The sequence below is a fragment of the Typopeltis vanoorti genome, chromosome 10 (genome assembly GCF_054136105.1).
Source record: "Typopeltis vanoorti isolate ZY-2024b chromosome 10, IOZ_Tvanoo_1.0, whole genome shotgun sequence".
In the NCBI taxonomy this organism is placed as follows: Eukaryota; Metazoa; Arthropoda; class Arachnida; order Uropygi; family Thelyphonidae; genus Typopeltis; species Typopeltis vanoorti.
Genome location: NC_143558.1, coordinates 82,751,774 through 82,766,521, shown reverse-complemented (window position 1 = coordinate 82,766,521; position 14,748 = coordinate 82,751,774). Strand labels below are relative to the sequence as shown.

At 37.8% G+C, this 14,748-nt stretch overlaps 1 protein-coding gene across 1 annotated transcript in view; it reads left to right on the top strand.

Moving 5' to 3' along the window:
• The first annotated feature begins 1,171 nt into the window (after window positions 1–1,171).
• Window positions 1,172–14,748, top strand: part of Ctf4 (Chromosome transmission fidelity 4) — a 525,719-nt gene continuing 512,142 nt past the window's right edge. Inside the window, exon 1 of the mRNA XM_090398697.1 lies at window positions 1,172–1,490. Within this exon, the coding sequence (XP_090254823.1) occupies window positions 1,414–1,490 (77 nt within the window). The 5' untranslated portion in view covers window positions 1,172–1,413. The remainder of the gene's footprint in view (window positions 1,491–14,748) is intronic.

Sequence of the window (14,748 nt, the reverse complement as noted above, 5' to 3'; positions counted from 1 at the left end):
TAATCTGTACATCAATGATATTGGAAATACCTTGAATGGAAATATCCACTTGTTTGCTGATGATGCAAAATTGGGAAGAGCGATAATCAATTCAAAGGATGTAAATATTTTACAGTATGACTTAAATAGGCTGACGGTATGGACTGAGGTAAATGGCTGTCAGTTCAACTTGGCTAAATGTAAGTTGATGCACTTCGGGAGGATGACATCGCATGCTGTTTACTATATTAACAGAACTGAACTGCAGGAGGTTGATGAGACAAGAGACTTAGGAGTTATTGTGGACAGAGAACTTAAGTTTAAAGGGCACATTGCAAAGATTGCCAAAACATCACATCAAATTACATGGTTGTTGAGGAACACACTAACAAGCAGGGATAGGGAAGTTATTGTTCCACTCTATAAGGCATTAATAATTCCGCATTTGGACTATTGTGCACAGATCTGGTCGCCAGGATTTCTTGGTGATGCGGAAGTGGTAGAGAGGATTCAGAGGTGGGTTACAAAGATTTTTGCAGGTCTGTGGGATGTTCCCTATGAGGATAGATTGATGATCTGTGGGCTCCAAAAACTAGCTGATAGACGTAGGAGAGGAGATATGATAGAGGTATTTAAATTGTTAAAGGGATTTTACAGGATTGATACTGATGATATTTTTAAGACCAGTGCAGGATGTGAGAGAACGAGGGGCCATCCCTGGAGATTGTGTAAGAGTGTGGTTAACAAGGGTGTTAGGACTAGATTTTTTACTTGGAGGGTTGTGAATGGGTGGAATGCTTTGCAAGAACTGGTTGTGAATGCGTCAACTGTGAATGAATTTAAGGAGAGGTATGACAGGTATTGTGTAAATAATGGTTAATGTGTCAATGTCGGGTCTCCCGCGATGAGTCTTTTGACTCCATGGAGACACCGTTAAAATAATAATAATAATAATAATAATAATAATAATAATAATAATTTATAGAGTCAGTAATGGCAATTTGAAGGTGTTACCCATGAGTGATTTTATATGTAGCTATGTGCATGGTATCAATATTAGTAAAGAAGGCATTTCGCCATTTTTCTAATTCGCGAACTTTCTGATCTCTTGCACAGAAAAGATATTTCGGAATTTTTCGTATTCCCGAACTTCCGTCAACAATTATTGGACGTGCTACAAAATTTGGCGGTAAACACGTGTGTCTTCTTCCATCGTTTTTTGTATACTATTTGACATGAGCACCTTCCTAAGTTTACTGGTTTGGTAAAATGAGAACTTGTTAATTTGTAGTAACTTATAATATCTATGGCTTGAATATTTTATTTCAAAAACATACACTAACTTCAGCAAAACCACACCGATATCTAATATCTAATAGCTGAAAGGAAGATTTTTTGTGTGTAGCCAGTGTGATATTTTCGTTGCAAGAAATTATGCCTGGAAATCGGAAATACATGCGATATGCACATTGTGAGGGACACACTGATGTATGTTATGATGATTCCGGAAGGTAAGTAAACAGTACATAAGTCGTTATAATTAATCATTTTGCTGTTGAAAAGACCAGGAATTGGATTTATTTTATGAGGGGAACGTCTCATAGGGCAATGAATGACCGGGTTTTCCGCAACTCTCTACTGTTAACTTGATCCAGCTGTTTCAGAAGCAAGTTATTATTATTATTATTATTTGACACCTCCAGGGAGTGCAAAGACTCATCGAGGGAGAGTGTGCTAACAGCATCGATGGAGTTTTTCATATTATCGTAAAATAGGAAATTGAAAGTTCAGAAACGTGCGTAGTTTTGTAAATTAGCACACATATATAAAAAGATAAGCCGAAATTTGAAACGTTTTTATGTCACGTTTTTTGTCTTACCGGCCTACCAGCCCAGAACTCGGGGGGGGGGGAGGTGACCCCCCTAGTATATATGTTAAAAATTAGTAACACACAAACCTTACCTGTAGAGATACCAGTATTTATTATTATTATGTAAAACCTCTAGGGATTCTAAGGATTTACTTCACCTATCGAATCCCCTCTCTCTATCAAGAAATCATGAGAAAAACATGGGTATTTTGAGATTACAAAAAAATGCAATATAATTTCATGTGTATATAGGTTATATATTATTATTATCACCAAAGACCTCCAGGGAGTAAAACACTCATTGAGGGAAGCTGTACATCATCCACAGCAAATGTCATACTTTTTCTTAAACTCATCCACACTGGGTGCACTCGATACTACACTCAGTTCAACAGATAAATTCTTCCACTCACTCACTGCTCTATGACCGAAAATTCTAGTTCTCACCCATTTCTCAACGACACAAAAAGTTAACTTCCATCAATGTACCCTTATCCTCTCTCTACCTTCCACATAATGAAACATTTTCTTTATATGGAAGGTGTCAAGAGGACAAGGGGGCATCTGTTTTCATCATTTTCCATATAATAAAAATTTTCATCAGTTGATAACCTTCAACACTGCTTTTGGGAGGTTATAGACCTCTGTAATATCATCTCTTTCTCCTGTTTACTCTCCACATACTCTCAAACTGTACATAATTTACATTCCATAAATCTGATGCCAGCTTTATTCCTTCTGAACCCAAAAGACCAAATCTGCACACTATAGTCCATTTGCAATCATATCAAGGCCTTGTAAAAAGGCTGAGTAACTTCTTTACATGCCAGTGTTCATTTCAACATTACAATGACATAATTATTATGGGAGGTTTTAACAACAGTAGTATAAACTGGGGAGAGGAAGATGCATGTAACAATAAGGGAATGAAATTTCTAGAATTCTTGAGGGACAAATATCTTAGGCAACATGTAATAGAGGGAACAAGAGGTTCGAGAGTTTTGGATATAGCATCAGAAGAGTTGATAATAACTGAGATGACATCTCTCCCACTAGTTGGAGAGACTGACCATATGGCTTTGACTTGGAAAATGAATAGACATGCAGGAGCATCAAAGAGACGGGACCATATGTGGAATTATAAGGCAGGTGATTATAATAGTCTAAGACGTCAACTTGGGGAAGTTTCATGGAGGGATGAATTGGAAGGCCGGGATATCATTAGTGCGTGGGAAATTATGAAAGAATATTTGTTAGCAGCAATGGTAAGTTGTATACCACGAGTGAAGAAGAGGACACAATTTGGAGTAAAGTGGATGACAAACAATATTAAACAGCAATTGCATGCAGAAAAGAGGCTGTGGAAGAGATATAAGGAGACAGGAGAAGAGAAGATGCATGAAGAGTATAAGACACAGGCCAGAGGAGTGACTAGTATGGTAAGGAAGACGAAACTGGAATATGAGAGGAGATTAGCCCTAAGATCCAAAGAAAATCTTAGGGAATTTTTTAGATATGTGGCCAGCAGGAGGAAAAATGACTGTGGAAGAATGATATTGTGGGATAAAGATGGGAATAGAGTGATTGATGCAGAGGACATAGTAGAATTGTTCAATGAACACTTTATTGGAGTATTTCATCCTGGAGGAGTCAGTCTTAATGCTAGAGGGATAGAGCAGGTCGAGGTTTAGAGGTACAGGAGGAGAGTGTGTTTCAAATACTGAGTACTCTGGATGCTAGTAAAGCTGTGGGACTGGATGGTATTTCACCACGAGTTTTGAGAGAATGTGCTAGGGAACTGACAGTACCTCTGACCTGGCTTTTCAATGAAAGTCTGGCTGCTGGAAAGGTGCCCATGGAATGGAAGGAAGGTAAGATAGTGCCATTGCATAAGGGCAGTAGCAGACTGGAAGTGTCTAATTATAGACCAGTTTGTGTGTCATCAGTAGTTAGTAAGATCTTGGAGAAAGTAGTGAAGGACCATATACAGCATTGGGCTGATGAGGGTAATGTTATCAGTGAGAGTCAACATGGATTTGTGAAAGGGTGCTCTTGTATTAGCAGTATGCTAGCCTTTTATGATAAAGTTACAAGAGCATTAGATGAGGGAAAGGCATATACTGCCATTTTCTTAGACTTAGCGAAGGCATTTGACAGGGTGCCACATAATAATCTGATATTTAAGTTGCAGCACATGGGTCTGGATGTCAGATTGGTCATCTGGATTCAGAATTGGCTGTCCGATAGGTATCAGAGAGTTGTGTATGGTGGGGCAGTTTCAAGGAAGCAGAGGGTTACAAGTGGGTCCCACAGGGCTCAGTACTGGGACCTATATTGTTTAACCTTTATATCAATGACATTGTCAGTGGACAAGGGGGCATCTGTTTTCATCATTTTCCATATAATAAAAATTTTCATCAGTTGATAACCTTCAACACTGCTTTTGGGAGGTTATAGACCTCTGTAATATCATCTCTTTCTCCTGTTTACTCTCCACATACTCTCAAACTGTCTACTTAATTTACATTCCATAAACCTCATGTCAGCTTTATTCCTTCTGAACCCAAAAGACCAAATCTGCACACTGTAGTCCATTTGCAATCATATCAAGGCCTTGTAAAAAGCTGAGTAACTTCTTTACATGCCAGTGTTCATTTCAACATTACAATGACATGATTATGTCATTGTAATGTTGAAATGAACACTTTGCAAGGGGATATTCAGGCGTTTGCAGATGATGCGAAGCTGGAAAGGATTATTAATAATAGTGCAGATGTGGCAGCCCTGCAAGAGGATTTGAATAAGCTAGATGATTGATAGAAACCTGAAATTTAGGGGACATATTGCAAAGTTGGTGAAAGTAACATAGAGGATTGCTGCAATAATGAGAAGGACTCTGACCTGCAGAGATAAAACAGTTACCATTCCGTTATATAAGACCCTGATCAGACCACACTTGGACTATTGTTCTCAGATTTGGTCCCCAGGATTTGAAGTGGATAAATTAGCTGTGGAAAGGGTACAAAGGCAGATAACAAAGATGGTTTCAGGACTGTACAATGATAGTTATGAGGATCAGCTGAGGGAATGTGGACTGCAGAGTTTGGTGGATAGAAGAAGGAGAGGTGATATGATTGAGACTTTTAAACTGTTGAGAGGTGGTTACAGGGTTGACACTGGGGAGTTCTTTCGCTTGGTTGAACAGCAGGAACGAATGATGACAAGAGGAGATCCCTGGAAGTTATGAAAGGAAACTGTGAGCAAGAGGGTGAGGAGTGGTTTGAATGGTGGGTGGTTGAACAATGGAATGCATTGCTTGATGGAGTGGTGAGAGTAAGAACAGTCAATGAGTTCAAGGAGTGATAGACTTTGTGTTTCTTAGGGGGGGGGACCTCCCCTCGATCAGTCTTGATAGACTTTGTGTTTCTTAGGAAAGACCTCCCACGATGAGTCTTTTGACTCCATGGAGGCCTGAATAATAATAATAATTATTATTATTATCCTCTGAGTTGTATTTGTAAGTTTTGAAATGTGAACTTTGAACTTCAATTTACCGTTCACAGTAATACCAAGATTCCAATCCTGATCTGCTTCTTTTAACATAATCCCACCAATAACATGCCAAAGTGATAACTTTGCACTTTCTAACATTGAATTGACTGTGATTTATAATTTGCTCACTGTTCCAGATTATTCAGATCATTCTGTATGTACTGTATGTCAGTAGCTTCCCTGATTGTCCTACCTATCTTTACATCAGTCAGCACACAGTTGAACATTTCCTGTTAGGTCTTCAGTAACATTAATATGTACATTGAACAATAATGGTCCAAGACTTATCCCTAGGGAACACCATTTGTCACCTTAAATCTGATAGATTCACGCTACCCATATAATTCTCATGATTCCATCTTGATCAGGATGAAACACCCTTAAGTCTCCTTTTATATTTTATTATTTAAGTCTCCTTTTATATCGCTACTGCTTAACCATAGCAGTTCCAATAATACTAGATATCCCAATATCTAACTTGAACAAATTTCATATATACTTTTAGATTATCTTATCATATAACAGAACCGTAATTCTCATCAATGAAACTTTCACTTAGTATATATCACATTGTAACAAATGAACATAATCAGCAAAACAATTGTGTGATTTTTACAGGTTAACCTCATAGCAGTGTTGCTTGTAACAAATAAGTTGGACTTTACTGTATATCTGTATCTCATCTTCGAAAGACAGCCATGGAATAGAACATAGCTACAATGCCATGCTTAGAAGAAAATAGCTTGTTACATCACTTTAAAGAATCTGGTTGAGTTATTTAAGGAAGTAAAGATGAGAGATGTAGTAATGATGGTGGACAAGGTTCTGAAATTCAGACGCCACATTGCACCAGTTGTGAAGACATCACATCAGATAATGGCAATGAAAAAGAGGACCCTGCATACAGAAATAGAGGTTTTAATGCCGTTGTATAATGCCTTATATGGATTATTGTGCACGTATTTGGTCGCTGGGTTTTCATGGTGATGAGGATTATGTTAGAAAGTTCCAGAGAAGATTTACAAAGGTGGTCAGTGGTCTTTGGAATGTGTAGTATGAGGACAAATTGAGAGAATCTAAATTGCAAAGCCTCGTGAATAGGAGGAAGGGGGGGGATATTATTGAGACATATAAGCTAGTCAGGGGGTTGTTATCAGGTCGACATGAGGAAATTTTCCATAGAATGGGAGAGGGGTGTAGAACAAGAGGCTGTTGTCAGAAATTGTATATGGAGGGTGTGAGGAGCTGGTTCTTTGCATGGAGAGTGGTTGGAGAGTGTATTCTGAATCTAGACACATTGAATCAGTTTAAGGCACAATTGGATGAGCAATGTATGCGATATTGTGTACCTCCCATAACAAGTGTCTGATTCCATGGAGGTCAGATGTTAATAATAATTGCAATTTTAAGTATAGACTCGGGGAAAAAACCCTATGTTACCCCTCTTAAAACTATTATTAGTTTTAAGAGGAGTTTCCGACAAAGTTCCGAGGATGACACGACCGAAACGGCTCTACACCGTGTTAACCCACCCCCAGTTGCCACAATAGTCTTTATCTTTCCTCCCCTCCCCTCCCGCCCCCACAAAAATGCGCCCTAATTCAAAATAATATATTTATACATTTATGTATATATTATTAATATTAACCCGGGTTATCTAAACTTATTTTCCTGCGTCTAAACCCCCCCCCCCCCCCGCTTGTAAACAACCTCCAGCGAGATCATGGAAGTGGAAGACATCGTAGAATCAATAAAAGGTATGTACCAAAAATTTTTCCACCTCTTATTTTACCTTAATTGCCTTCTATACTCACCAATAATGCCCTAAATATATATACTCCTTGAGTATTGATAGCCAATGTATTTAAATAAGGGTCACTCCTAAACAAAAACAGGCTATAATAGCCGAATTTATAATAATTGCAATTTTATTGTAAATTTGAAACAAAAATGAAAGACATTTTAAATTTTTTTTGCAAAAAATTTTAATTTTATAAAGATTTTTTTTTTCTTATTCACTTTATTTCTTAGATATACTCTATTTTCATATATCAGAATATATGAGGGTGATCTGAAAAGTTCTTGGCCTAACAATGAAAAAACAAATTTATAATTTCAAAATTATTTTTATTTTTCAACATAATCCTCCTTAATACTAATACATTTATTCCAGCGATGCTCCAGCACCATTATCCCGTTCCTGTAGTGGTTCTCAGTAAGATCTACAAAATATTCCTCTACAACTGCAATTGCCCTCTTGATTCGAAGAAAAATGCTGACCAACGAGGAAGAGTTTAAGTTTTGGGAAGAGATAGAAGTCAGATGGAGCCAAATCTTGGGAATAGGGTTAATGTTATTATTATTATTATTATTACGGGCTACTCCAGGAGTCCTTAGACTCATCGAGGGAGGCCCTAAACATCATGTTCACACAGCTGTTCAACATTCTCACAGTATCTATCATACCTTGCCTTGAACTCGCTCACTGTCATAGCACCCACAACAGACTCTGGCAGCTTATTCCACTCATTTACCACTCTAAAAGTAAAGAACCCAGCTCTAACACCTCTGCTAACCACGCTCTTGCCCAGCTTCCATGGGTGTCCCCTAGTTCTCCCACCACCAGTCCTGATCTCAAAAATATCATCTGAATTAATCCTATAGAATCCTTTTAGCAATTTGAATGTCTCAATCATATCTCCCCTTTTCCGCCTATCAACTAGTTTCTGCAACCCACAAATCTTCAACCTGTTCTCATATGGTTCATTCCATAGACCTGCTATCATCTTAGTCACTCGCCTCTGGATCCTCTCGACCTCCTCCCCATCAAGAAGGAACCGAGGTGACCAAATCTGGGCACAGTAGTCGAGATGAGGTCTTATCAGGGCTCGGTACAGAGGTACAATAACTTGTTTTTCTCTGCTCGTCAAGGTATTTTTCAACAACCAAGTGAGTTGATGAGCTGATTTAGCTACTTTCGCAATGTGCCCCCTAAACTTCATCTCCCTATCCACCAACACTCCCAAGTCCCTGGCCTCATCAACCTCTTGGAGTACAGTTCCACCAATGTGGTATACTGCTGCTGCTGCTAATCTTTTCACTCCGAAATGCATAACCTTACATTTTGTCACATTAAATTGACATCCATTCTCCTTAGTCCAGAACTCCAATCTATCTAAGTCATCTTGCAAGACTTTGACATCTTCTGCATTCACTATCGCCCTACCCAACTTTGCATCATCAGCGAACAAATGAACTGTCCCACTTAGACCCTTCCCTATATCGTTAATGAACAGATTAAACAGCAGTGGTCCAAGAACAGAACCCTGTGGCACACCACTAGTCATAGGCCGTTTTTTGGACTCTACTCCTGAATAAACTACTCTTTGATATCTCTCCATCAACCACCCAGCTATCCATCTCACCAACCCTATATCCATTCCCATATGTTGTAGTTTACGGATTAGAATTCCATGTGGTATCCTGTCAAACGCCTTTGCCAGGTCCAGCAGTATCACTGTAAACCCATTTCCCTTATCCAGTTCAGCCGTCACCTTGTTATAAAACTTGAGCAAGTTACTGAGGCATGATCTACCCTTCACAAAGCCATGCTGTCCTCTGTACAGTATCTCATTTTCATCAATCCATTCCTGTATTTTTCCCTTGACTACTTTCTCCAAGACCTTGACAACGACTCCTGATATGCTGATCGGTCGGTAATTTGCAACGATAGTCTCGGATCCTCCTTTATGCAGTGAAACTATTTTCCCCTCTTTCCACGCCTTCGGGACTAAGCCAGACCTGAGACTCAGATTAAACAACATGGTCAAGGGCACTGATAATTCATTAGCCGCTTCATGCAAGACCCGTGCTGGTATACAATTCAATCCCACAGATGTATTCACATTAAGGTTCTGTAATAGACTATTCACCTCCACTTCATTCATCACAATTCCCATATAAACTAATGGTTCCTTCATTTTTTCAACGTCACCACCTGGATGATATACTTTTGCAAAGTGCGCGCTCAGTAACTCCACTATATCGACTGGTTCAGTGAACTCTTTACCATCGTCATTCCTTAAAATCATTTTGCCATGTACAGTTTTTTTCTTGCTTGCAGAATATTGAAAGAACTGTTTGGGATTCTCTTTTGCTTGCATAGCTAGTTTCCTTTCATAATCGGCTTTTGCTGTTTTTACCACACTCGTTACCCTGTACTTTATACCGTTCGTGTGCCTGCAGGTCACCCCTTTCTTTAAATTCCCTCCATAGTTGTTTCTTTTTTTTGCAGCTCAAGCTTAATGGTGTTATTCATCCATTTAACCCCTCCTTGTTTCACTATTCGGACCTTAGGTATACAATCAGCCATAACCTCCTGTAAATGCTCTTTGATCACTTCCCATGCTCTATCGACGTCCAGCCCTTGCAGTTGTACATGCCATGGCACTGATCCAAGCAATCTCCTAAGCTTGTCGTACTTGCCAGCACAGTAATTCCACATATACCCTGTCTTAATCACAAATTGCACACCTTTAGCCACCTCCCAGGTCAAGGACCTTATGATCACTCTCACCAATAGGTGGCAACATGGTCATATTCATTACAGTCAAATTCTCAGATACTATTACCAGGTCAAGCACTCTCACACCCCTAGTATTTTCAATTACATGCTGTTTCAGATAGTTATCCCTTAATAATTGAATAAAATCCATTTCCTTCCTCACATGTGTCCTCTCCTCCTTCCAATCAGTGTTACCATAGTTGAAATCCCCCATAATAATTACCCTCCTTCCACTCATTTCATTAATTTCCCTATGCATACTATCTCTACCATCTATTCCATCACCTGGTCTATAGCAGCACCCAACTGTATATTTTATTCTGCCAGTATCAATCTCACACCAAATAGCCTCAAATGAGCTCCTTTCACTATCCTGCAATACTTCAATTCTCCTTGGCTGCAGTTCATCAGCTATCATCAATAACACCCCTCCCCCAATTTTATTCTCTCTGTCCCTCCTAAACATACTATAACCTACACATTCTATCCCACTAACAATATCATCTTCCGTCAGCCATGTTTCACTAATGCCAATAACCTGTGGCCAGGAAGAGCCAATCAAGGCCAAAAATTTTTCCTTCTTGTTCCTAATACTCCTGGCATTAGTATACATGAATTGCAGTGTTCCCTTTGTCCCACCCCTATCTTGATGCGTTATTCTAAATATCCCATTCCCATTTTTTGTCCTTATTGCTGGCTCAGGTACATTATATACATTTTTACACTCAACTGTCTCACTGATGTCTGGATATCCACTCCCCCCCCCCCTTGGTAGTTCTAGTTTCCCTGGTTCTGCACATCCATTTTCACTTCATTCAGCAACACTTTTTCCAGTCTCCGCACACCAAGTTCATTCAAATGCAGGCCATCCATCTTGTATAAGTCCTTTTGCACTCTAATGCTCTCACTGCATTAGATGCTCTCAATGCTCTCACTGCATGTTCCAACAATTCATAGTGCAGATTCCTTAATTGTCCCATTGCCAAAATGCCTTTGTGAGCATGTGCATAGTCCTGATGAAAGATTTTTCTTCTGCAAACCAGGTCTTTTCTCACAAATTTTTTCATTTAGTCTGGTTAAAAGATAAGAATAATTTTCCCCAGTTATTTTTTACCCTTTTCAAGATAATTAATAAACAAATTGTCTTTGGCATCCCACAACACCTATGCCATGACCTTTGCTGCTGATGGAACCGACTTGGTCTTCTTTGGTGCTGATGGAACTGACTTTGTCTTCTTTGGTGCTGATGGAACTGACTTTGTCTTCTTTGGTGCTGATGGAACTGACTTTGTCTTCTTTGGCACTGAACAACTGGCTTCTGTCCACTGTTTTGACTGCTGTTTGGATTCTGGTGTGTAATGGTGAATCCAAGTCTCATCCATAGTAATAAATCGATGCACAAAATTAGTTTTATTGTTGTTAAAACGCTCCAAGCACTGTTCAGAGATTTTCATGCGAGTGCTCTTTTGATCTGCTCTGAGCAAGCGCGTCACCCATCTTGTGCAATGCTTTTTCATTTGCAATTCTTCATGCAAAATATATCCTACACGTTCTTTTGAGATGCCTATAGTCTCAGCAATTTCACGCACTTTAACTTGCCGGTCATACAGTACCATATCGTGCACTTGATCAATGATTTCTGGTGGTGTTACACTTTTTGGACCTCCTTCATGTGGATTATCTTCAAGGCTGGTATGGCCATGTTTAAACTTGGCAGCCCATTTCTTAATTGTCGAAAACAAAGGAAAAGAGTGCCCATAAACGTTTAGGAATTTCGAATGAATTTCTTTTGGCATTAAACCTTTTACAAAGAATTTTATAACCGCACGATACTCAATTTATCCATTTCAAGTGATACAGACAACACTTTTGCTTCAGACAGCTGTATAAAACAAACTACTTGATAGAATGACAGATGCAGTACCATTGACGAGGCATCCTGCCTCATGCTGCAGCTTAATAAGGGCGCTTCAGCCATATTGCAGTAGGCGCTGTCGCTACGCTAACAGGAATTGTCAGCGTAGCAAGGGCTAAAGAAGTTTTTCCAAGCTTAAACTGATTAAGAATTATTTGCGAACAGCAATGATCCAAGAGAGATTGGTTGGTCTAGCAGTTATATCGATAGAGGCAGACATAGCTTATAATTTAAATTTAGAAGAACATAAAAACAGTTTTATTCTGTGATATCTCTGTAAAGCAAACATTTAATTAATATTATTTTGTAGTCGTTTTGCATTAATATTTCTCTTGTAATAAAAACAAAATAGCTATTGGAGATTTTCTTATATTTTTGTCTTATAATCCATCAGGGCGATATTTAATTGTTTTCCTCAGGGTGCGATCTAATCTGGCTACTGCCCTGGATAGATGTACCAACTTAGAAAAAAAAATCATGCCGATAATGCTGCCATCTATGGCCGAGGCCGAGAACTTTTCAGACCACCCTCATATGCAATTTTTTAAAAATTAGGAATATTTAATTTTTTTCTTCATATGCAGAAAGAATTGAATTGTATTTCTAAATTTTTTACAAGGATTACACTTCACAATTTTTACAAGGAAATTAGCAATTTTATTTTCAAATTTAGGTAATATAAATGAAAATAAATGGAATGAAAAGATGGCATTTGGTAATCAGGAAAATTAATTTCTTGAGAGAGAAAAACTCAAGCATTTGAGGATTGAGAGTCTTACATCAGATCATTCCATCAGAGGATGTGACAGTGAGTGGTGGGAGGGGTGGGGGTCACATTTCTTTCTAGTTGGTGAGAGTGATCATGAAGTGACCACCTGATGAAGACTTCTGTGAAGAAAGGATATATATATATATATATATATATATATCCGTGGCATCGCGTGCACATTTCGGTTGGATGTGCTGTTGTGTGGGTTATGCAACCAACGCTACAAATTTCATGTCAATTTGACTGTATGCATGGCCGTGCGTCCGCAGAAAATTTTCCAGGGGGAGTGGGGGCAAAGCTTGGAGACAAATAATTACATATTTATAATTATTGATTTAATTAAATAATTACATCGATAAACGACCTTTAGCTTTTTTTTATTTGATGCAATTATTTGTCGATGTATACTATAAATAGATTATTTTCATTTTGCATCGATTTTAATGATCTTTAATTCATGGAAAAAGTATTCAGATTTAATAGTTTTTAGCATAATTTCATATATAAAAAAATTGACCGGCATGTTTTATTAAAAATCAACTAATTAATTAATCCTAAATTAAATTATTCAGTTTAAAAGCAAAAAAATCATAAAACTAACAAGTAAAATAATATTAAATTATATACACTAACCTTTTAAAATGTATTTTTCTATTTAAATTTGTTTCACTATAAATTTACAATTTGCACTTCACTCAGTGACTCATTAGACACAGAGGGCAAACTAACTGGTCACTGTTCACAAATAAGAAAAAGATGAACCAGAAACAGGAACATGTTTTATTGCAGCAATAAAACACATGTTTCTGTTTTTCTTGTTCTATGGCTATCCTGCCATGGCCCGAAACAGGCCAACCCATAATAAAATTTTAAGACAGACAAAGTGTCCCAGGGTCAAGGGTGTAAGATTACATATCTCAATCAATTTTATGATTATAATTTGTGGAATTTTTTAATCGACCCCTGAGGGAAGTGTCCTATTCCTCCCCCTGCAGACACCCATGATTGTGTGATTGCATTTTTATCGATGTATAAAAGTTTTGAGAGGGTATAGTGCATCAGTGCTCATTTTAATTGGTCCAATGCAGTTAATTGCAGGATAACTTTGAATACTTCTGTGTAGAGTGGGGGGAACAATCTGTTTTAGGATTTATTAGAAAACAACAATGAAGGAGAATGCTATATTTGGTTGGTATATTTGAAATACCCACAGATGAAAATATGTGCACTATCATTTATAAGACATGTAAGAATAGGAAAGAATAAGTGTGAGTAGAAACATTTTCATTAATGGTACAAGAATTATTAATAATTATCACTTGTGATATGTGTGTCCTATAAGTTGCTGGGTAGAGCAAATATCATGATCCTATAAAGTCTAAACATGAATAAGTGAATTTATGATGGCATAGTTAAAAAAAAAAAAAAAAACTTATGAAGAGAGAGAGTATTGCAGGAATAAATATGGTTTGATGGAGCAGCAAATTATCTCATAAAATTTGTTGCACATGCTATGTGTATTTCTCTGGTTTGTGTAATTTCACTCTGTTTTCCAAGAATATTTTGTTTACTGAGACTCAATATACATAACATCCAATCATTATCGGAATTATCCACACTTTCGGGAATGCTACATTCATTAGTTTTTTTTTTAATATCAGTGGTTCTTCTGTCTTATCAATCTCATATATGGGTGGTATTTTTTTGTAGATCAACAATGTCTTATAATACACAGAATATTTATTTTTATTCAGGGATAGATATTTTTTACTGTCTGTTGTTTTCGAAGACTAGAATAAAAATGTCTATACTGTTAAAAAAACTTTGCAACCTCAATAGATGCTATACTGCACAAGCAAAAGAAAAAACAATTAGCTTTTTTCTCCTAACATCCACTTTCAAATTTTCAGTTCCAGAAAACGTGTAACAGCTGTTTGTAATACAGCCTTCAGATACAGGAAGCACTCAACTCATGACAAATGACAACTTTCAGTTGGATTGGTTAACACAATAACCAGTCACAGACACTAGGTGCTGAGTGAGCTCAAAATGTTAGCTCACCTAGCCCATGCCTTCTCAGCAGTTTTAAAATACTAGAA